The sequence below is a fragment of the Grammomys surdaster genome, unplaced genomic scaffold (genome assembly GCF_004785775.1).
Source record: "Grammomys surdaster isolate TR1022 unplaced genomic scaffold, NIH_TR_1.0 126612, whole genome shotgun sequence".
NCBI classification, from domain to species: Eukaryota; Metazoa; Chordata; class Mammalia; order Rodentia; family Muridae; genus Grammomys; species Grammomys surdaster.
In genome coordinates, this window is record NW_021621401.1 from 1,126,336 (window position 1) to 1,149,905 (window position 23,570).

At 49.1% G+C, this 23,570-nt stretch overlaps 2 protein-coding genes across 3 annotated transcripts; both read right to left on the reverse strand.

Annotated features, from left to right (window-relative positions):
- Positions 1 to 3,992: 3,992 nt before the first annotated feature.
- Msrb1 (methionine sulfoxide reductase B1) lies at positions 3,993 to 10,363 on the reverse strand. Its single transcript, XM_028760828.1, has 5 exons — positions 10,229 to 10,363; positions 7,603 to 7,751; positions 7,075 to 7,189; positions 5,492 to 5,523; positions 3,993 to 5,122 (listed from the first exon to the last, which is right to left on the reverse strand). The coding sequence occupies exons 1-4, from the start codon at positions 10,281 to 10,283 to the stop codon at positions 5,492 to 5,494; spliced, it is 351 nt and encodes a 116-aa protein (XP_028616661.1). The 5' UTR covers positions 10,284 to 10,363; the 3' UTR covers positions 3,993 to 5,122.
- A 474-nt stretch (positions 10,364 to 10,837) lies between these two features.
- On the reverse strand, positions 10,838 to 23,543 carry Rpl3l (ribosomal protein L3 like). 2 transcript variants are annotated; one of them, XM_028760968.1, is made up of 10 exons: positions 23,492 to 23,543; positions 22,863 to 23,055; positions 16,194 to 16,362; positions 14,713 to 14,848; positions 13,335 to 13,521; positions 13,088 to 13,248; positions 12,801 to 12,902; positions 11,466 to 11,561; positions 11,137 to 11,256; positions 10,838 to 10,986 (listed from the first exon to the last, which is right to left on the reverse strand). In XM_028760968.1, the coding sequence occupies exons 1-10, from the start codon at positions 23,492 to 23,494 to the stop codon at positions 10,930 to 10,932; spliced, it is 1,224 nt and encodes a 407-aa protein (XP_028616801.1). In that variant the 5' UTR covers positions 23,495 to 23,543; the 3' UTR covers positions 10,838 to 10,929. The 2 variants fall into 2 exon arrangements, with proteins under 2 accessions (XP_028616801.1, XP_028616802.1); XM_028760969.1 differs by lacking the exons at positions 14,713 to 14,848; positions 16,194 to 16,362; positions 22,863 to 23,055; positions 23,492 to 23,543 and adding an exon at positions 14,241 to 14,420.
- Between the last annotated feature and the right edge of the window lie 27 nt (positions 23,544 to 23,570).

Below are 23,570 nucleotides of genomic sequence, written 5' to 3' on the forward strand. Positions count from 1 at the left end.
CCAGATGTCCTTGATTTGTATGAGGTTTTTCCACTTTGGAGGCCGGATATGGCTGCATCCTTGGGAGGGGCCCTTAAGAGAGACCTGCTCCATCTACCCAGCCCCAAAGAGTTCTGTTGAGTTCACCATGACGGGAAAGGACGGCAGACAAGAGCCCACTCTGGAGGCAGGGTGGGAAAATGCTGATAGCTAGAGGGATTTAGGGGCTTTCTCTCCTCCTTCCCTACCCTTGACAGGGGTCCAGCCACCGGAACCTCCCTGCTTTACTAAAAGAGATCCCAGCCCCCACTTGGCTTCTAGCAATAAGAGGACAGAAGATGGCAGCAGTGACAAGCATCTACCATGGAACCTGAGCACCTCACGTTCTATATTCCATGAACCAAAGGTGAATCCAAAGGTTTCCATGTCCCCAATAGCCAGAGACTGGGGTCTCATTCCTGGTGCCTGGGGGACACTGCACTGTAATAGACAGGTCATGGGGCAGACCAAGTCAGGATAGGAGGGAGACAAGCAAAAGTTCCCTTGGGTAGACATAGTCACAGGCATGGTCCCAGGTCAATATGGAGCCTGCTTGTGGCTGCAAGGGGTGCTTTCCAGGGGTCATGAAGTACAACTCCAGTCAGCCACCTTCCAGGTGCCCCCAGTTTTCTCTTGCACCTTCTTGGAGGAACTAGCCCAGAAGGCCACTGATTGGCTTCTGTGTCTGCTTCGTCAAGGCCTGGAGCCAGGTTCTCAGGATCTGTAATTGGGAACTGAATTGTTTCTTACAATATGGCCCAGATCATCTAGGCTTTGTGGCTGCTGTTGGTTTTTTGGTTTGTTTGTTTTTGTTTTGTTTTGTTTTGTTTGAGACAGAGTTTCCCTGTGTAGTCACTCCTGGAACTCACTCTGTAGACCAGACTGGCCTCGAACTCAGAAATCTGCCTGTCTCTGCCTCCCAAGTGCTGGGATTAAAGGCGTGCGCTACCACTGCCCGGCTGCTGCTGTCGTTTTTTGAGACAAGGTCTCACTGTGCGGCCCTGGCTGGTTTGGAATGCCCTTTTGTAGACCAGGCGGGCCTTGAACTCAGAGATCTGCCTGCTTCCCAAGTGCTAAGATTAAAGGCCTGTGCTACCACATCTGGCCCAGTCCGACTCCTAACTGCGCAGCACGTCTTCCAGGCTTGCAGCAGCAGCTCAGAGAAGGACTAGTGATCTTTAGATTAGGGTTAGAGTAGGTATATGAAAAGATCTCACAGAAAAGGACTTCCCCCTGCCTTCTCGTTTCATAGCTCCATCCATGTAGGCATGGATACCCTTCCACACCATAGGGAGGGCTGAGCATATCCAAAGGGCTCCACAGCTGACCACTCCGTGGCCCAGTCCAGCTATTCCTCCAACAATGTCCCCAAGGACTGGCAGATGACTGTCAACACAAGGAGCAAGAGATCTAGATTCAGGCTCAGGAGACCATGCTCTAAGGATGACATGCTGTTACCAATTCACTGGCCTGAATCCTTTTGCTCTAAGGGTATAGAAATGGACAGAAATTATGAGAAAGCAGCCAGTTAGCTCTTCAAGGGTTGTTGTTGCGCAGCAGTTGACAGCTGTGTAATGTGAACGCCTGGCGCCATCTAGTGTTACCTCGTGGTTAGGCCTCGGGAAGTTGTGATTCCTCTGTCTCTTGGTTCAGGGCCACTCTGCTTTGACTGTAGCCTGTGTTACAGCCCCTAGGAGTGTCTGAAATCCATGGCCCCAGCCTTAGCTTTCTCCAACTCCTCCTTCAGTCTCTCCTGTCTAGCTCTTTACAGCCTTCTATCCTTCAGCCTCCAAGGACTGTCCTATAGAAGTAATTTTACGTGGGGCAGAAGTTCCCACTCTAGCCCAGATAGCTCCTGAATTAAAAGACACAGCAACTTTTTTTTATTTTTTATTCTTTTACATATGTTAATACATACATATGTATGTATGTATGTATGTATGTATGAACAAGCTGCAAGCATAAACTGGGCAGATTCTGAGCTATCCTAACCTACATCCCAGGCACAGGCCCCGTGCCACTTGAGTGTCACCCAGCTTGCTCCACTCCTCAGGGGAATTTTCCCTTGGCCACTTGCTCATGGTCCATCCTGCCTCATGGCAACCTTCTTCCACCTCCTCTGTGCTCCTCGTGGTCCCTACCTGAGACCCCCCACCCCACTCCACCTCAAGTCCCGCCTTCCTCTCTCCCGCCCACTCACTCACAGGCTCCAGCCTTTTATTGTCCAATCCGAGATTATTTGGAAACATTCTTTACAGTACATTAGTCAATATATAATGTCCATGTCCAGACTGCAACCTGATCTCGGGGCACAGAACGCAGCATCTGAATACACAGTGCACAAGGCGACCACAACCCTGCCCTTTCTTGCCTCTGCTCTCACTAGTTCCCACAGTTTCTCAGCTACCACTAGTTCTTGTGACTGCCGTCTTTCTTTTGAGAGGGATTCTGCCCTTCCAGAGACAGCTACAGCTAGATCCCTCCCTCCTGTTGTCGGCCACTTTAGCCCCTCTGCCTTTGCTTCACTATTTTGGCCACTTTGTCTTCCTGTTGCCAGCTCTGGTTGAGCTGACAGTGAGCAAGACAAGACACTGAGAAAACCCTGATGTAGCAAGACTAAAACAGCACAGTCAGTGAGTGTAAGGAAGTGTTTGCACCAATCATAGCACACCTCCCATGCAAATGATAATTTGTTCCTGCACCAATCACTTGTTTCTTTTCTTTGTTTCTTTTTTTGGTTTTTCCGAGACAGGGTTTCTCTGTGTAGCCCTGGCTGTCCTGGAACTCACTCTGTAGACCAGGTTAGCCTCAAACTCAAGAGATCCACCTAACTCTGCTTCCCAAGTGCTGGGATTAAAGATGTGCATTGCCTGTCTACAGCCTGATTTTTGTTGTTGTTGTTGTTGTTGTTGTTGTTGTTATGTTGTTTTGTTTTTAAAGCCCATCACAGCAGTTCTTCTGCTAGGTTCTTCTCTGGCCTGGGTAGAGACAGTTGCAAGATCATCTAGGATCCAGAGGTGTGTGGTAGAAAAAAATGTTTCAGACAGCCTTAGCTGAAGCTGTGCCTTCGAGAGCCTGAGGCAACCTGCTTCGATCCCTGTGGAGTCTGCTCCAACATCCACAGAATGTTCAAGGTAGCCAGTGCTGCTATTAAGGGTAGTCTGGCTGGCTATTCGTCTGGCCTTTTGCTCAAGGTAGCCAGGGTAGCAAGAAAGAGCCCAACAGTTGCCATTTAGGGAGTCAATTAGGACAATCATGAGAGTATGAACATCAATGTACAAGGAGGTTTCATTGTTGACACTAACAGTGATTTTAGGAGAGGAGCATCTGTGTATGTGGTCAGTTTGCTGGAGGTTGAAGAGGGGTCCAGAGGCTCTGCAGCCAAGGTCCACTTACTTTTCCCTCAATATAGAAATCCCAAGACATGAATCCCCCTCCCCGCCCCATCAAGACTGGGAACACTGAGGACATCCAGAATGGCAGCCCCTGTTGAGGTGTGGCCTGTTGTAATGCTAAATGCTGGCTCCCACGGTCTGGTTGCCTCAGGGATGAAAGAATCCTCACTTACCCCAAGTGATGCTTTGTGACCATGCTCCTTAAGTTTAAACTATTGGTTGAAATAAAGATGCCAACAGCCTGTAGCGGGACAGAAGAGAGAGGGAGAGGTAGGTTGGGTTTCGGTTCCTGGGCATAGTGTGTGAGGCAGAGACCACGAGGAAGGGAGAGAAGGAAGAGAGAGGAGAAGTTACCACGGGGTAGGTGAATCATGAAAACACGGCCATGAGGGCTGGCCATTGGAAGGAGAGCAGCCCAAGGAGAACATGGCAAATTGTAACTCGGGGTTATTGACAGAAAGTAGACATAGCATAGCGGGCTGGAACCCGCCCAGCTCTAGTGCTGCTAAGGCTGACTATAAATGTGCTGATCAAATGCAGTGCGCAGCCTCGCCGATAAGGAGAACGCCACACTCAGGATTCTTCTGACAGCAATTTATTGTACAGCTCTCTAGATAGCAGTGAAGCGAGGGACGCCTAGCCCGAAAAACCTGTGGCTTATATAGAGCCCTAGGAGACGTGCCACACACTCATTGGCTCTTACGACATCGCCAATTAGCATACTGGTTTTCGCGCCTTGCGCAGGCGCACATTCAAGCAAGGCTCTCAAGAAGAACCAGGAAGCAGGAAACCGGCGCCATGTTGCAATGGCCAACGCAGCTCCTAACAATCAAAGGTGGGATAGTAACCCCCAATTAATGTTAATTTATCACCACGTCAAGACCCACTGTTCAGGAGGTCGTATCACCAGAGAAGGCCTCACTTCCCTTCATTCCTGGGGGACATCTCAACAGTGGGCCAGACAAAGGTTCAGCCAGTCTTACTCACAAGAAGGCCCTGAGCCCAGTGGATCTCCAGGCAAATGTTTCACACCCCTGCAGACCCGGCCCCTGCCTGGCTCTTCCAAGCTTCAAGACCATCAAGCCTGCGCCTTCTTCCCCGAGACTGAGGAGTCCTCCTAGCTCTGAGACAGACGAGGGAGACTAACCTCTCCCTAGGGCTCTGCAGACGCTGGGCATTGTCTAAACACTGTAAACTCAAATCAAGTACAGTGGCGCTTATAATCCTAGTTCAACCCCTAGCATGAAACAAACATGGCAACCAGCTCAGGCTTCATGTTTATTGACTTCTTGATCACTCCAGAGAGCAATCAAGGGGGAGTAGGTCTCAGCATCACCCACTCTCCCAGATGTCAAGAGCTTCCAAGCACATACAATAAGGAACAGTGGCTTTCTCTTAAGAGGGACACTCTGGACGAAGTGGCGAGAACAGAGTCCCTGCCATGCTGGCCAGACAATAGGGCAACAGTCACTTTCCCAAACCAGAGTGAGGCAAGATGAGCCTGCAAATTGTGAAATGGAGTTCTGTTTTCTCTGCCAGAAGACAAGGATCCAAGAATCCCCGGCATCTGCCTGCTCCCCTCCCCGAAGGTCACAGGTCATCACCACCCTGGCTGGCATAGAAGGATTTAACCAGAGCAGATCATACAGTGACTGAGGCTGGAACAGTTGGCCAGGGCAGTCCATTCAAGGTCCATCTCCTGCAGAGCCCTGAAGAGACAGGCACAAGCTTTAGTGAGGTCCAGTGCACATCCCCAGAACTGAGCACCACAGGGGTCAGTGTGGACAGCAAGGAAATCGGTGGGTCTCCTTGAGTGAGAGGTGAGTATGAGGATCATTCAGAGATGACCTGAACCCGGAGTCTCTTACAGACTCAAAAGAGCCCTACTCCCAGGCTCATCAAGGTAGACCAATGGAGACTTTCTAGAAAGTGCTTCCTCTACAGTGGTTCTGTCCAGAGACAAGGAAACATCGGGAGTCTTCCTGGTGTTTCAAACGCCTCCTCCCAGCTGCCCAGACTGAATGCCCACGGTTCTGACAGATAGTGGGCATGCCCATCTGGGAAAGAAAGCTGCTTACCTAGTGCCCCTGGGGGGCAGGAGCTTCTTTGCCTGGGAAGGAGAAGGGAGAGAAAACACATCATGGTTAAGTCCTATGCTTCAGTTGGGTGTGATGGCTCCTATCTGTAAGCCCAGCTGAGGCTGAAGCAAGGGATCCGAGAGGAGTGGTCGGAAAGTGCTGTATGGTAAGTTCCAGGCCACCCCGAGCTAGAGAAGAGACCCAGTCTCAAAAGTACTAAAGCCTAGTAGGAGGCAGAGATAGGCAAATCTCTGTGAGTTCAAAGACAACCAGGGCGATCTAGTGAGACCTTCCACACGGGAGGCAGAGGCAGGAGGATCTCTGAGTTGGAGGCCAGCCTGGTCTACAGAACTAGTTCTAGGGCAGCCAGGGCTACACAGAGAAACCCTGTCTCAAAAAACAAAACAAAACCAAAACAACAACAACAACAACAAAAATGACAAACAAACTAAAAACCTAAAACCATGGATTGGGAGATGCCTCAGTGAGTAAATGGCACATGGCAACCAAGCCTTGCAACCTGAACTTGATGCCCAGGACCCACACAGTAGAGGACGAGTACAGAGTCCCATAAACGGTCCTCTGACGTTAACCACATGCGGCACCATGCACATACCCTAAGACACTAATAAACTAAAATGTACTTTTGGGAGGGCTGGAAAGCTGGCTGCTCTTCCAGAGGCCCAGTTACATCCCCGGCACCCACATGGTGGCTCACAACCATCTGTAACTTCAGTCCCAGTGCCCTCTTCTGGCTCCGTAGGCAACTGCACACAAATGGTACACAAGAAATACAGGCAGGCACCACGCCCATATACATCAAAGAAAAATAAAGGGGAAAAAAGGAATTCTTCTGAAGTGTTAAAAACAAAAAAGAAACAAAAAACAAAAAAACCCTCATGATCCAGACTCCAGGCCAGCAGAACAGCACAGGGACCCAGCTCAAAGCACGCTGCATGTTCTTCATTTCATGAGATCTACATGGGAACCCACAGTCTCTTTCTCCTCTGCCAGACACAGAACATTCCAGGCCATTCCAGACTGCTTATTCACACCACGGTAAAGCAATAGCAGCAGCTGTTTTTTGAAGGCTGCATTTTGCAGATCATCTGGCCACAGCCCTTGACCACGACTAAAAAGGTTGACAAAGGAGCTGTTTTATTGAGTTGTTACTATGTGCTAGGCCCCAGGGGACCACATCACAGTCAGTTGTCCTCAGCAGCCATGTGATATGCTGCCATACCCACTGAAAAGATGACTGACAGGTGCTCGGGTTCAGAAGAAAGCCTTTGGTCACATGGCCCAGATCCTCAGCCTTGATCTAGCCCTACATCCAACCCAAGACTCCAGCCACATGGAAAGGCCAGGCCTCCAGAGAAAACCTCACGCACGCCCTCCCTAAGGTGTTCCCATATGAGACACCCTGGATATTTGCCGCCTGGTCCTATCCTTCAGCTGGCTTTCTGGATGCCATTGCAGGCTGTATTTATTTCACATGGCCAACAGATAAGCATACATAGCCTGCCTCCTGCTACACCTTCCTCATTTACGACAGGGTGTCCCCAGCTGCTAAAGGTGCTCACCTTTAGGGAGGAACTTCAGTGAGCTGCTAAATATTCAGAATCGTGACTGCCCCCGCTTGGGGCCATCATTCAGGAACTCGTGGCCCAACCCATTGCCACACTTGCCACAGGACACCTGGGAAATCCCAAACACAGTCAGTCAGTCTCCTGCAGATAGGAGGTGTTCCCACCACCTGCCCATTTCCCAAGGGGTGGAGCCTGCTGCAGGGAAGCACTCCTAAAGTTCACATTCTCAGAATACGAGCACTCTAAATCTTTGGGGTGCAGGTGTGGTAATTCATGTCTTTAATCCCTCAGTCAGGAGGCAGAGCCTGGTGGATCTCTGAATTCAAGACCACCCTGCCCTACAAAGTGAGTTCCAGGACAGCAAGGGCCACACAGAGAAACCCATCTCAAACAACAACAACAAAAATCTTGGGGTACCACCACCCCAGCTGAAGATGGATAATCTCATGAAGAGGCAAAGGAAGAAAGGTATAACTAGCTCCAAGACTCCTGGACACCACTCACCAGGGCTGTCACACCTACCTTTAAAGCTTCCGGTCGGTTTTTCTCAGGGCACTTGGTCACACTGTCTGCATGGATGGTTTCAGTGAATGCTGGCCAAGGGGAGGAGTGTGCGTACTTTGAGTGACTGGAGAACAACTCATAGCCGCACTTGGCACACACGTAGACACCTGTAGCCGAGGACAAGCAAAAGCAGACACACTGACCCGCTCCATCTAGACCAAACTTCCTTGACCTTGGACCCAGAAATGACACTACCAGCACGGAGCCCATGGTGGTTGGAGACCACTCACCACCCCCATGTATCCCCCACTCCTAGCTCATTGATTAGCTCTGGGGTAGACAACCCCTAGCAATGCCTGGTTGAGTTACAGGAGACCAGAAGCACCCTTTGGGCTCATTTCATCTATTCTCAGTGGCCCTGTGATATGAAATCTTTAATAATTTCATGTAATTATTTAGTTTTGGGGGTGTTTTAACAGACTTGTTTTTATTTTATGCATATGCTGTTTTGCCTGTGTAGCTCATGTACACGGTATCTGAAAAAAACAAAAACAAAACAAACAAAACAAAAAAACCAGAAGAGACCAGAAGGGGTTGGATTCCCTGAGACTGGAATAAACAATCTATCAAGTGGGTGCTGGGAATGAAACCCAGGTCCTCTGGAAAAGTATGCTCTTAACACTGAGCCATTTCCAGTCCCCTGGGGTCTTTTGTTTTGTTTTTGTTTGTTTGTTTTGACACAGGACCTTGTGCCAATTAGTTTTTGTCAATTTGAAACAAACTAGAGTTCCCCAGGAAGAAGGAAGGGCTGAGGACTTGCCTACATCAACCTGGTCTATGGGTGTGTCTATGGGGACATCTTTCTTTTCTTGTTTGTTTGTTTGTTTGCTTGCTTGCTTTTCTGAGACAGGGTTTCTTTGTGTATAGCTGTCCTGGAACTAGCTGGCCTCAAACCCAGACATCCACCTGCTCCTGCATCCCAAGTACTGGGATTAAAGGCATGTGCCATCGCCACCCCACTGGGACATTTTCTTAGTTAATGATTGATGTGGGAGGGCCCACCACACTGTGGGTGGTGCCATCCCTGAGCAGGTGGTTCTAGGCTGAAAAAGAGGAAGCAAACTACAGCAGCAAACCAGTAAACAGTTCCTGCCTCCCGGTTCTTACCTTGGTTTCTCTCCATGGTGGCCAGTAACTTGTAAATGGAAAGGAACTCCTTCCTCCCCAGATGGGTTTTGATCAGTGTTTTATCACAACAGAGAAGCAAACGAGGCCAAGTCTTACACTGTAGCTCAGGCTAGCCTGAAACTATGTAATCCAGGCTGACCTTAAATTTAAGGCAATCCTGCCTGAGCCTCCTATACCCTGGGATTACAGATGTGAACCAGCATACGTGGCTAACATTTCCCCTTACAAACATAAGGTGGAAAGCCAGTACTGCAGACACACAATAGAGTATGTGGCTAAGAGAAAACCCTAGAAATGATTACAGCCTCCCTTTACCCTGGACACACTCCACACACCAGGGCCCCTAACTGCCAGTGGAACCATTTGGTCCTCTCTCTCAAGTGGGCATCTCTGCTAGTCAATGGTCTTGGATACCCATGGATACTCAGCCATGCCCCTGCTCTCTGGCCCTACAGAACAGTCTTCCACACCAAATAGGGAACCTGAGAAAAACAACATCTGGGAAGAAAGGTTTCAACCTGTCCCAAAAAGATCACATGAGTGGAAGGCATTAGTATGGTTGCAAAACAGAATTATGTAACTGTTTGAAAGACTTAGAAACAGGAACCTGCAGGGTACTGAATCATCCTGTCACCCATCACTTGAGGGCAGACACACACCCTAGAGTGTGGACTGTTCATTCAGCCTGTATCAGGAACTGGAGAGGAAGCAAAACCGAGTGAGTGTCTAGCTTGCCCAGGCAGCCTGAAGGCAACTGGAGAGCTACAGCCAAGAAGAATTCAAGGGAGGCCTCTACCCAGCAACCCTATATCACAACTGTCTCATACAAGTGCTCAGAGTCACAGCCCAGCCCTCTAGAGGACTGACATCCAACAGATCCCGCCCCAGGGACGCCAGTGCCATAGATTTTTTACCAAATTAGTCCAGATCAGCAGAACCCAGCAAGAAGGGGGGCAAGCAAAATCTCTTACAGTACTGGTCAAATGTCACTTATGCTGGCAAGAACCCACTGACAACCAACCCAGAGGACGGAGAGACACCTGGGACAGCACATTCGGGACTGAACAGAAAGTGTATTGCTTGCCCGCTCATCCAAGTGAGTCCGGGGAAGGAACATAGCCAGGGCAAATTCCAACGCTGACCTTGGACCACATACCACCATCGCTCCGCTCCAAAGTTCCGATCACTCAGAAACCACCCAAGCATCTGGCCCAGAGAATCCCCCAGAGAGATCTACATTGAAGTTCAAGGCCTGACCCCCTCGAGAACAGAGACTACTGGAAAGTCCCTTCTCTTCTCAAGTCCTCCTGCCCCAGAATGCCCTGGCCAGACAGCTCCCCTCCTCCAAGTCCTTCTTCCCCAAGCTTCTCCTCAGCAACCACAATAGCCCAGTTCTGGTTCCGGAACTCCATAGCTCCCCAGGAAGTGATGTCTGCTTTAATGCCTCAGGGTGTACCTGGCTCGAAGTGATTCTGGAAAACTTCGCCTCCGAAGAAGCTGCAGAACGACATGATCGCGACGGGACAGGCAAAGGCTCCCAGCCAAGACCCGTAAAGCCCTGAGATCCGGACTCAAAGCCACCCTTTCTAATGACCAATCACTTTCCGGTTCGCCGTAAGCCCCGCCCATAGAGAAGACCAGTCACTCCAGGATTCCCTACAGCCGCCTTCTAGCAGCCCCGCCCTCAACGAGTCTCTTTTCGTAAAGGTCCTAAATTCCACCGGTCCAGCCAAACTCACCCAGGGATTGAGTCCTCACTTCCGCTCCAGAAGGCTCCGCCCAGAGAGCCGCTCCCAGGAAGCTTTCCTCTTCAGATGGAGCTCCAGTAGAGCGACTAGGCTACAAGCATAGCAATGATACTAGCCAATGGTAATAGCTACTGCTAATACCACTGGGCAGCTGGCGTGGAGGCACATCCACCCAGCTATATCTCTAGTCCTCTCTAACACGGCGCTAAACCTTGCGCCCGCGTTTTGGATCTCCTAACCCTCTGACCCAGGCTTAAGATCTGGATCAGGCCTCCGGGGGATGTGGGAGAGAGACAGGCAGAGACAGACACACAGAAACAGAGAGAGTTGCCTCGGGACTTTATTAAACTAAAAGGACAGGACAGACAGCAGGAGCACTCCATCCCAGGTGTGCTCTATTCCAGGCACTTTATATATTTCCTGAGGTCTCCGGCTTCTCTTTCTCCAGATGTTTCTTTTGGGGACCCTGGTTAAAGTGAGGAGACAGGATGAGTGTTAGGAGAATCAGTCAAGAAATACTACCTACGACCAGCACCAGGGCTACCCTGGGCCTTCTCTACTGGTCTGCTAAAAGCCCACTTCTAGTTCCTCTCTGGAACAAGTGGGACTAGCTCACCATAAAGGCCCTCTTCTCCTGAGCTGTCTGGAAACATCCATGGCCAAACTTAGAAGTGGTGTCAATGAATTTGAGCTCAATATTCTCCAGGGCCCTGCGGCTGTGGTGCACCAGGAGGGACTGGGTATCCAAGAGAGAAGAGATGTCAAGGACAGAGGGGCCCAACTCCTCCTGTGACCTCCAGTTCACACCAAGGAGGACTCGGTCAATCACTTGCTCTTGCCAGATCCCTTCCTTTACTCTCCCACAGGCACAACCCACCACAGAGCAGGCTGAAGGACAGAACAGGCTCCTGGAGTCCACTCCCCAGCCCGACATGCGGCACTGACCTTCCTCAGTGTGATCACCCGCTTCTTGGTACCTGCAATGCAGCCCTTTAACATGACGAAGTCATTGTTCACTTCCCCATAATGGGGGAAGCCACCCTACAGGGAGACAGACCACACCAAGCCAGGAACAGGGCAGCCAGGTTAGGAGGCTGGGATGGGAAGAAGCCCTACGCCCAGACCTCAGGGTGCAGGGAGAGTACTCTCACACTGGATCACTCATCAGGGGGCAGTAACATCTCCACTGCATTTTTCCTGTGTCATTTCATTTAACAATAAGCCTTTTTGTGGGGACATTGACGCTCAGAATTTTGGGGTTGCTGAGCACGGTGGTGTACACCTGTAAATCCAGCACTTGAGACGGTGATATGAGATTGCTTTGAGTTGACGGCCAGCTCAGGTACCAGTGAGTCCCTGATTAGATAGCTCAGTTTGAAGAATTCTAGACTAGCATGCATGAGACCCTGTGTTCAATCCCGAGCACCACTTTACAAACCGATTTTAGCTGAGTGGTGGTGACACACACCTTTAATCTCAGCACTGGGGAGGCAGAGGATGGAGGATCGTTTGAGTTTGAGGCCAGCCTGGTCTACAAAGCAAGTTCCAGGACAGCCAGTCCCACACATAAAAACAAGACAGGAAGGTGCCACGGCATAAGCTCTCAGCACTCAGATGGTAGGAAAAGGAGGACCAGAGGCTAGAAAGATGGCTCAGTGGTTAAGACCACTGACTGTTTTTCCTGAGTTCAATTCTCAGCAACCACATGGTGGCTCACAACCATCTGTAATGTAATCTGGTGCCCTCTTCTGGCCTGCAGGCATACATATAGGCAGAAAACTATACATAGTAAGTCTTTTGGCAGAACACTAAAAACATAATAAATAAATCTTTCTTTTTAAAAAAAAAAAGGAAAAGAAAAGGAGGATTTTCAAGGTCATCCTCAGCCTTATAGGGAGCTGGAAGCCAACCTGGGCTACATGAAATGCTGTACATATTTTAAAAAAAAAAAAAAGTAGACACATGCTTCAGGCTCCATGGCTATTTCCTTTTGGCCCTAGGCTGGTTCCTGGGCTCCCATACTCCATGGACAGAGTGTAAGCTCCTCACAGAGGTTATGAGGGTACAGGAGCAGATGAGGACTGAGGCTTCCAAGTGTGTGCTCACTGGCATATCCCATCACCTCCCTCCTGCCAGGACCTGGGGCCTAGTCTGTGTGGGGGACAACATCCAGTTGTAGAAAACACATGGAGCTCTTCAGCAGGGTAACACCCAAATGGACCCAGCACCTGTCCCCTGACCCCCATCAGATGCCATTTGGCAGCCTGGCCAGGCTCTCACCAGGGGTGTGATAGACTTGTCGGTTACATCATAGCTGGTAGATGCATTGTTTCTGACCATCTTCCCGTCTTCCATGTGCAGCCCCCGGCCAATTCGGTAGATCTAGCAGGAAAACAGAACAGTATGGACCAGAGGTAGGATCTGGGGCTAGGAACATGGCCAGACGCACGCTCAGCACACATGCTCAGAGCACATGCTCAGACTCTGGAACTTGTAATATTTCATGAACCCAATCCATGTTTGAGTCATGCTGTCCTGCTAGAGAGCACTCAGAATTAAGGACACACCTTCTTGTTCAGCTCTGTTCGGTGGTGGTAACCCTTCTGCCCAGCCCGGGCTATGGAGCAGCCTACTCGGGCAGGGTGCCAGGCACCAATGCAGGCCACCTTGCGCAGGCCTTTGTGGGTCTTCCTTGGAAGCTTCTTGGTATGCCAGCGACTGGTGACCCCTGTAGATGGGAAAAGCTGGGGGCTCAGAGGTTATTCCAACCCACTAACCAGTTTTCCTGGAGGCACTATCTCTACCAGGCCCTACCTTTAACACCCCGGCCCTTCGTGACAGCAATGACATCAATAACCTCACTCTGGCTGAACACACTGTGTACAGGCACCTGCTTCTCCAACCGTGCCTGAGCCCACGCCACCTTCTCAGCCACGGTGCCACCATTCAGCTGGATCTCCATGATGTGGGCCTTCTTCTGTCGAAAGGGCAGCAGCTTCATCTGCGAGAGACAGAAGGAACATCAGTTCACAATCCCCACACACCTGCAGATGGTTCGCCCACTGGTAACCTGAAGTTTTCCCCACCTGTGCTTATCAACGGACATTACTGAACTCCTGCCATGTGCTGGGTGCTGGATGTACAGCACAGACTGAGGCAGACAGCACCTCACATCTCTGGGAGTCCCACTGTCTACACAGTCTACTACCAGATAAAAGCCAAGTGACCTCTTGGGGTGGGGCTCAGTGTTCTGATGGGCTACAGGCAGCACTTCAGGTGGACTGGTCAGGGAGGGACTCTCTGAGGAAGTGACCAATAACAGCAACAAACTCACTAGACAAAGATCTGAGTGAGTTTATGACAGAGGAAGCAAGCAGCATGTGAAAAGGCCCTGTGTCGGGGAAGACTTAAGTGGAACAGAGAAGACTTTAGTCTGGCCAGATGGGAACTGGAAGATGTCAAAGTCAGGTACCTACAGGAATGGGCTCCAACATTTTTCCAAGTGTAGGTTGCTAACTAGACCATCCAACAGGGCTCTGGCTGCTAAGAGGACATGCAGGTGAAAACAGACCAGTTAGATCGCAGCGTTGTGTCCAATAAGTATGTGTAGAGTTCCTGCTGTATGCTAGGCTTGTGGTAAGTCCTGAGGCCCGCCAGGAATCAGATGGGTGTGACTACACGGAGGTCACGCTGATGACCATCATGCACTGACTTGCTTACCCATGAGCAGCAAGTGAGAGTAACAAGCCTGTGTTCAGAGGGCAGGGAGAGGTGCCAGAGAGGAGTGGGGACAGGGTTGCCTGGAGAACACTTCCCCAAAGACAAGATGCCTAAGAATATTCCAGAATGAGTGTTCTGGTTACATTGAGTCAACATCAAGCTGGACCCTAGGTACAGCCAGTTCTCCATGCTAGACTTTTGGCTGGAGACTCAAGCCTTTCAGGACATTTGGGGGCCTGAGTCGTCCGTGGGGCACTGTAGCTGTTGATGACAGTGACATATAACATCACAGGCCAGTGATCTCTCAACTCTGGGACAAGAATGGCTTGTGAGGTAGCTAGCCACATCTTGAGCCTGTTCCCAGGGCTGGTGCTATTTTTAAGCTGACATTTCTTGGGCTCTTCATTTAGGAGGTGGAGGATGGGGAAGGCACCCAATGGTTGAATGGGCTGAAGGTGGGGGCTGGGCTGACCTGGGTGTGGACAATGACCCGAATGACCTTGCAGTACTTCTTCATAGCAGCAAAGTCTTTCTGCAGCTGCTTCTTGCCATCAGCGTCTCGCCACCTCTTGCAGGCTTTGGTAAAGGCTTTCTTCTTACTCTTGTGCCTGAGCCACACACACAGAGTGCTCTAGACCCAGCCAGGAAGCTCCCTGAGTTATCCTGCCTGCTTTTCCCTATCCGCAGCCCACCAAGCAAGAGCCCTGGCCTAGGACCCCTCTAAGAGCCAGGGCTTCTTCCCATGACCATATCTGATTATTTTCTTCCCCTCCCTCCCTTTCCCCCTCTTTCTACATGTATGGGTGTGCCTCAAGAGGGTCCCAATATGTCACCAAGGCTGGACTAATACTCTAGATTCTTCTAAAGTATCAGGATTACAGGCATGTATGTGGCCAGCAGTAATCCAACCTCTGAACTCTCCCTCACACGATGAGCAGATGCTGTGCCTCTAACTAAGCAGACACCTTCCCAGCCCTTACTGGAGCTCTGGAAGGTAAATTAGCCCCATCCTACAGATGGAGTAAGCCACAGTTCCCGGAGGCTAAAGTCTGGGATAAACGGCCAACTTCTAACACAAACAGTAAAAACAGCATCCCCGATGCTCACTAGTCACTTCCTTGGTAGTGGGGGGAGGAGAGGGGGCAGCCGTATGCCCTCCAGTAACCCATGGCATGCAAGGGACTCAAGGTGTCAGCCAACCTGCCCTAAGTCATAGTCCTGCACCAACACTGAACCTCATACTCATCAGTTAATTCCCACAGAGGGTCAGGGACAAAGGCGCGATGCCATACCCAGCACTGGAAGAACTTTTTTGTTTATTTGTTTGTTTGTTTGTTTTTGTTTTTTTTCAGAGACAGGGTTTCTCTGTGTAGCCCTGGCTGTCCTGGAACTCACTCTGTAGACCAGGCTAGCCTCAAACTCAGAAATCCGCCTGCCTCTGCCTCCCAAGTGCTGGGATTAAAGGCATGCGCCGCCACCACCACCCAGCACTTGGAAGAACTTCCTAGTTGCCTGTTTTTCTTTTTCCTTTGGCTTCTGGTACACTCAGATCATTTCTGAAATTTCATCAAATTAGCCTCAGGGATATAAAAACCCTAATGACTTTTAAGTTTTTACACTTATTTATATATGATGTGTATACATGCATACAAATACCACAGTGCACACATGGTCAGAAGACAACACAAGAGTCAGTTCTCTCCTGTCCCTATCCTGGAGAATCTCACACTGCTTGGCAGACTGGGCAGCAAACACCTTTATCTTGAGTCATTGCTCCAGCCCAGCCCTGAGATGTGCATATCTGATTCCTCCTTTTCCTGGATCCCAATGCCCTCTCCCTCTCCCTAATTCATTTGCCTCCCTGTCCTGCTGAGTTGAAGGCACCACGCACACTGTCTGTCTGGGCAAGGTTCCCCGTCCCTCCATCACTCCCGCACAGAGCTGGGCTCTCACCAGTCCCTGTAGAAGCGCCGGCGGCACTCATCGCTGAGGTGTTCAGCAAAGATGGTCTTGAAGCTCCGCAGACCTCTCGGAGTGGCCACGTAGCCCACCACACCCACCACCACCAGTGGTGGCGTCTCCACAATTGTCACAGCTTCTACCTCCTCTCGCTTAGAAATTTCTGTTCAGACCAAGGGACAGGATTTGAGGAGAACCTTCTCAGCCAATGGGGAAGGGAGGAAGAGAGCCACCCCTACACATGGCAGCCCAAGAGACACAGCTGTTTCCTGGCTGACTGTAGTTGGGCCACCATAAGCTTTAGGGTTTATTTTACTAAATATAGTTTCATAAGCTCGAGGAAAGCCTAGAAACCCATCATTTCACAGAGGCTGCCATGGGTTTCATCATGCCATGGGTTTGGTTGTTTGGTATGTTCTCTGGGGTTTTGTTTTGTTTAGGTTTAAGGGAAGAGTCTCCTGTAGCCTAGGCTGGCTTTGAACTTGCTATGTAGCTGAGGACAGTCTTGAATTCCTGATCCTCCTGTCTCCACCTCCCAAGTGTTGAGATTATGGAAATTGGCTACCATGTTCAACTGAAACGCATGTTCTCAAAATGAAGGGGAGGAAGGAAACTGGAAGAAAGGGAGGCATAAAGGAGAGAGGAAGAAGAAAGGAAGCAACAAGAGGAGGGGAATGGAGAAAAGGAGAAGGGAAGGAGACAAGTCAGAAAGGGATACAGGGGGAGAAGGACGGAAAGAAAGGAGGGAGACAGGACAGAAGAACGAAATGGAAGGAAGGGGAGGGAGTGAAAGAGAAAGAGAGAACTAGAGGGAGGGAGACAAGACAGAGGGAAGGGAAGAGAGAGTGGAAAGAACGGAGACAGCAAAGGTGGCCATGCACCCACCACAATGAAGGAGGGAGAAGGGTCCTCTGTAACAGGAGGGAAGAGAGCCGAGCATTGCTAAGGGTCTGGAGCCAGCCAGAGTCGAGGTGCGACCAGGACAATGTGTAGCATAGTTATACAATCTAGAACATAGTTCCCTCCTAGTCATGAGCTCTCAGCCTTCCTAACGCTGTGACCAGTACTCTGTTCCTCATGTTGTGCTGACCCCCCAACCATAAAACTATTTTTGTTGCTACTTCATAACTATAATCTTTGCTACTGTTAGGAATCATAATGTAAATATCTGTGTTTCCTGGTGGTCTTAGGCAACCCCTGTGAAAGGGTCATTCAACCCCCAAAGGCCAAAGGTCAACCCACAAGATGAGAGCCACTGTCCTAGATTAAAGCTGTCCGTTTTGGGAGCTGGATGGGGTGGTGCATGCCTTTAGTTCCAGTATTCAGTGGTAGGCTGATCTCTGAGTTCAAGGTCAGCCTGGTCTACAGAGTGATTTCAAGGACATCTAGGGCTATACAGAGAAAACAGTCTCAAAAACAAAAACCCTTCCATTTTGGAGGGAAACAACTTATTTTGTTTATTTCAGGATTTTTAAAAATAGCTTATTTTTATTTTATGTATATTGGTATTTTGCTTGCATGTGTGAAGGAGTCAGATCCCCTGGAACATGAGTTATTGACAGTTGTGTGCCATGTAGGTGCTGGGAATTGAACTTGGGTCCTCCAGAAGAGCCATCAGTACTCTTAATTACTGAGCCATCTCTCCAGCCCCCCCTGCCCCAATTTTTATAGGGGCATGTTTTAAGAGTTTCCGTATAAAGCCCTGGCTATCCTAGAACTCCCTCTGTAGACCAGGCTGGCCTTGAATTCGCAGAGATGAGCCTGCCTCTGCCTATCAAGTGCTGGAATTAAAGTCCTGCATAACCATGCTAGGTTAAGGACCTGGTTTTTTTTTGGGGGGGGGGTAGAAGGGGCTGGAGAGATGGCTTGGCAGTTAAGACCACTGACTGCTCTTCCAGAGGTCCAGAGTTCAATTCCCAGCAACCACAACGTGGCTCACAACCATCTGTAATGGTATCTGATGCCCTATTCTGGTGTGTCTGTACCATGTACTCACATGCATAAATAAATAAGTAGGGCTGGAGAGATGGCTCAGTGGTTAAGAGCACGGACTGCTCTTCAGGAGGTCCTGAGTTCAAATCCCAGCAACCACATGGTGGCTCACAACCATCCATAAAGAGATTGGATGCCCTCTTCTGGTGTGTCCGAAGACAGCTACAGTGAACTCATAATAAAATAAATAAATAAATTTAAAAAATAAATAAATAAGTAAATCTTTTCTAAAAATCTATTTTCAATAAACGGGGGTGGGGGGGGGGAAGGTGTCTACAGGGAGATCAAACAAGAGAACAATTCTAAGGTAAGATGTTAAAAGGAAGATAGTAAAACAGTACGTAAACAGCTTCCTTCTGGAAGTCTCTGAAACCGAGCAGGTTTCCTAGGATCCTCCCTCTCCAAGAGTATATAAAAATTAAAGACTGCTGTGTATCACACTGAGACAAAACAAACTGCAAAGCAAACCCTCAGACAAGCCCAGTCAACAGAAAGAAGCAGAGACCCAGCCCAAAAGCCTGGAAGACACAGAGAGAAGCTGTGCTGCCTGGAATAGGCTCAAACTGACTGAGCGGCCTAGGAAGGCCATCCTCCCACCTATTTTGCCGCATGGGTACACAGTGTGCTCTGGGTTCCCAGCTTTGGTGAGCTGTAACCCATGCTGGTTGTGGGGCTTGGTCTCTAAGCGGCTGTTTTTGAGTCATTTCAGCTCCTGTAAGTAGCCCTTCCCCCACATTCCTGTAAGAACCCCAGTAAACCTTTATCCTAGCACTCTGAACACAGGCAGAAAGACAGCTTCAAGCCTGTGCTGTACTAAGACCTTTATCACAGACAAAGACTGAGCAGGATAGTACGTGTCGTTAGGCCCTGGACTCTGGAAGCCGAGGCATCCAGACCTCCAAGTAAGGGGCAGCCTGGTTCCAGACCAACAAAGGCCTTACTTGGAGCTTAGTGTATAGAGGACTCAGATTTAATTCCCAGCACCCACAACCATCCATAACTCCAGTTCTAGGAGCAATGCCCTCTTCTGAACTCTGAGAGCACCAAGGACACACAGATATGCATGCAAGCCAAACACTCATAAATCTAAAAAATAAAACTAAATAAATATCAAGCTAACTGGTTAGAGAGATGCTCAGTGGTTAAGAACACCCAATGCTCTTTCATAGGACCCAAGTCTGGTTCCTAGCACACACATTGGCTGACTTAGGGTTTTTGTTTTTGTTTTTGTTTTTTTTTGAGAGCCCAAACCTACTCCATCTTGGAACCATCCTCTATCTTAAAAAAAAAGGCCTAAAAACTTAACCCATAGCTGAACCCAAGCTACACCCAAGTACCCTTCGACTTGTCCTTGGCCAGAGTTACTCCCTAGCTACTTTCTAACAACAACTGGTCAAAAAGCAGTCTGATTGTGTCAGAGGTACTTTCAGACCATTCGTGATTATATCAGGTCTTGCTTCAGAGCACCCACCTGTTGGCTTACAATAGACATTCAATTAAATACTTGCCAGGCTTGAGACCCCTCACTTGCTCCCGTTTTCCTATAAAGTCTTGTCCTGATGAGAGTTTGGGACCACTTCACTAAACCCTCCTTCACCAAACCGTCCTGTGGGTTGACGGTGAGTAAGCCCAAACTCGGGTTTGTAATAAAGAGACTCTAATGTGATTACATAGAAAACGGCTCCTTGGTGATCTTTTTCGGTTCACAAACACTTCCTGACACAACAATTTCTGTTGCTGTTAATAAACCATCGTGAACAAAGAAACTTACAGAAGAAGGGGGTTTATTTTTGTTGTGGATTAGTTCTAATGCATTTTGTGTGAATCTGGCTCCCAAAATCACACAGGAATCTGCACATTCGGTCACTGAGGGTCTCTGTCCACAACTGGCTCTAACTGGTAAATAAACCAGTGGCCAATGGCTGGGCAGGGAGATAGAGTCAGGACTTTTAGGATTCCTGAGAAAGGACTCAGGAAGGAGGAAGTGGGGATTCCACCATGAGGAGAGGGTAGGAGATGGACTCGCAGAAAGGCGCAGGAGGGAGATACAGCCAACATATAGATGCAGGGGGAAAGCGGCCCCAGGAGGGCTGCCCAGCAGGGTCCAAGACAACAAAGATGAAATAAAGATTTAGTAAGTATTAATTTAGGAAATCAGAGGGGAGTGTGTGTTAGCCTTGTGGAGTTAGGGAATGGTCTAGCCATTACACTGTTTAAGGTATTTAAAAATAAGGCCGTGTGTGTGTCTGTGTGTGTGTGTGTGTTTCATTCATGGATCCAAAACATTTGGGTGGTGGCAAGAGGTGAGCTCATACCCGCCTGGGAGTTTAGATGGATTAACTAATTACCGCTTCACATCTTGTCTTACAGCTCTCAGGTCATAGTCCACCTCTAAGGGAAGTCAGAGCAGGAACTTACGAAGGACAAGAACCTGGAGGTGAGAACTGCCCATGGAGAAGCCCTGCCTACTGGCATGCTTCTCGGCCTTCTCTTCTAATACCCAGGACCATCAGCCTAGGGATGGCATTGCTCACAATGAGCTGGGCCCTCCCACATTAATCATTAATTAAAAGTAAATATACACCCCAGGCTACTCTAATGGGTCATTTTTTTTTCAATTAAGGTTTTCTCTTACCAAATGACTCCAGCTTGTGTAAAGTTAACATAAAACTAGGTAGCACAGTGCCGCCTTACAACCACCTGCAACTTTAGTGCCGGGGTATCTAGCTGCTCTGCAGACACTTGCACTCATGTGCACACACTCCCACACAGATATACACACATACATAATTAAAATGAAATCTTTGAACATCAAACCAAGGACTATTTCTTGTGTGGCAAACCTTTTTCTGGGGAGGCTAACCACAGGTAGAGAGCTCACCACAGATCAATGTATGGATACTACCAAAGTCCAACTTAGTAGACCAGAAAGATTTACTGAGGTTTGTAGTTGATTTATCTTGTTTTCCAGGTCCTTTAAAGGATCCCTAGTTACTAGTCAAATGGTCCTTTTTAAGAATTCTCAGCTGTTAGAATTGCTTGACCCTATGACCTTCAGTGTTGGTTGCCTCTTGGATTTCTGGGAACAGGAGAGGATACAAAAAGCCAGCTGAGGCTGAGAAAGAGAACTGAGATTGGGCTGGCAGAATGAGAAGAGAGGACAGTTGAGGCAGAGCAGACATTGTTAGGAGACAGTCAAGCCAGGAGAAGCTAGCTGAGCAGATGAGTTAGGACAGTTGTTCATAGTTTGTAGCTGCTAGTATTGGGAAAACCAGGAGAAGGGACTGTTTAAGCAGACTGCTGGAGAACTGCGGGAGGAACCAGTGGGAGAAATCTCTCAAGGTGCTCAATTGGAAACTGGGAAGAGGGCTGGCAGGGAGTTAAGAGAACTGGTTACTGTTTGTTAGAAAGGGAGCCATTAAAAAACATGTTAAAAAAGCATTCTAAAAACCCACATGTACACCTTATACAAAGGTTATTTACAGGAATGTGGATGAGGGGTTACTTACAAAAGCAGAAATGACTCAAAAGCCCACTCTATCATGGAAGATAGCTAAGCTAACCAAAGCTGGGTCCCTGAAGCACACTGAACAGCCTGCAGGCAGCTCAATAGTTAGAGAGTGGCTTTTCCAAGTGTCTCTGGTCTAAACTTCTTGCAGACAGCTCTGCTGGCTTCTGTTTTGTTCGAGGTAGGTAACAAGTCTTTGCAGCTCAGCACTGCTCCTCTGAAGGGAACACTCAGCTTTTATTGCTTACTCCAGCAGGGAGGGGCCTAGTATATCTGATAAATTTCAGGGACTTCCTGGAGCTATTTTGAGTAGTTTATCTTCCTTCTTGAGTTTCCCAACAAGGTGGACTGTTTCGATCTCTAGGAAACTGTCACACAACGATTCACATGTGTATCCTATCTCTTCTGAAATACGTTCTAAAGTTCTACAGCTAGATACTACACAGGTTTTAAGGAAGATGGAGTAAACCCATTTTTAAATTTTCTGTTCTATTATTTTTAGCAATATTGGAGAGTGAATCTAGGCCTGTGAACAGACAAGGAAATCACTGTTACTGAGCCACATCCCTAAATCTTTTTGTTCCTTTGTTTGTTTGTTTGTTTGTTTGTTTTGAGATAGTTTTTTTCTGTGAAGCCTTGGCTGTCTTGAAACTCAATTTGTAGACCAGCTTGGCCTCAAACTCAGAGATCTGCCTCCCTCTGTCTCCCTAGTGCTGAGAAGATTAAAGGCTTGAGCCACCATGCCTACCTATTGTACCTTTGAGAAGAGGCTCACCTTGTTATTCAGGCTGGCCTAGAACCTGTGATCCTCCTCGCTCAGATTCCAAGTAGTACAGTCCCGAGCCCTATGAGGGTGCCCACTTTTTTATTCTGGTTGTTCCACTTACTAACTACCTGGAACCATTTTCTAGCTTCCCCATGCCTCATTGTTAAATTCCAAGTACTGCCAGAATTCCCCCTCCCCCGCAAGGATCGCTCATGGCTGGGCTTTACAAAGTTCAGCACAGACCCTGCTTGTCCTGAGGGCAACACCTCTGGACAAAACATCATCTTTTCTGGGACCGCGGCTCCACTTGGACCACAAGAGCACTTTCTGACTCCTAGAAACTAGAAGATTCTATTCCCAGCTCTGCCGTGTGCCCCCCCCCCCCTCAGTGACTCACTGAGTCCAGGTCGGTGCACTTCTCGAAGGGTGTGGGTCATGCCGGCCTTGTAGCCCAGGAAGGCTGTAAGGTGCACTGGCTTGCTGGGGTCATCCCGAGGCCAGCTCTTCACCTTGCCCCGGTGCCTCCGGCTCCTCTTGTGGGGCAGGAAGCCCAGGTGTCCATGTCGAGGGGCAGAGAACTTCCGGTGGGACTAGGGATAGAAGAAAAGGAGTTCATAACTGAAGTCTCCCTAGGAGTGGCTTCAGGGTTGATTCAGGAGACTCAACACCCCCCACTCTCCATCCCACCTACAGTGTGGGCTAGAGGCCTGAGGGAGAGGTCCAGGCAGTCCTCAGTGCTACTTCATCCATATATAAAAGAACAGACTGCAGAAAATAGAGGTTTAGGGACGGGGTCTCCATAACCATGGGCTTCCTGCCCCTGTGTACCTAGCCTAATAAGACCTACAAGGGTCCAAACCAGTAAATAGAGCAGCAGCTGTGACCTGTCCATCTCTTGCTCCAAGAGCATAGCCCTGGCCCTTTGCTGCCTCTTCAAACCCATTCATTCCTTACAGTTCCAGGATTGTCCCTGCCCCCTCCCCCAGAATGCCAGTTCTGTTCAAGTTGTAGCCCCAGCCCACTAACCATGGCCGATCCCTGCAGGTTAGGAAGGGGCCTTCCCACCAGGCACCAGAGGTCAAATGACCGAGCTAGAACACTCAGC

Bases quoted from the DNA above. Each gene is read 5' to 3' on its own strand.
- Rpl3l (XM_028760968.1), bottom strand. The intron at 13,249-13,334 runs GTAGGGCCTGGT...TCCCATCTACAG, and splicing joins GAAGGGCCGGGGTGTTAAAG to GGGTCACCAGTCGCTGGCAT. The intron at 11,257-11,465 runs GTCAGTGCCGCA...TTGGATACCCAG, and splicing joins GGGTGATCACACTGAGGAAG to TCCCTCCTGGTGCACCACAG.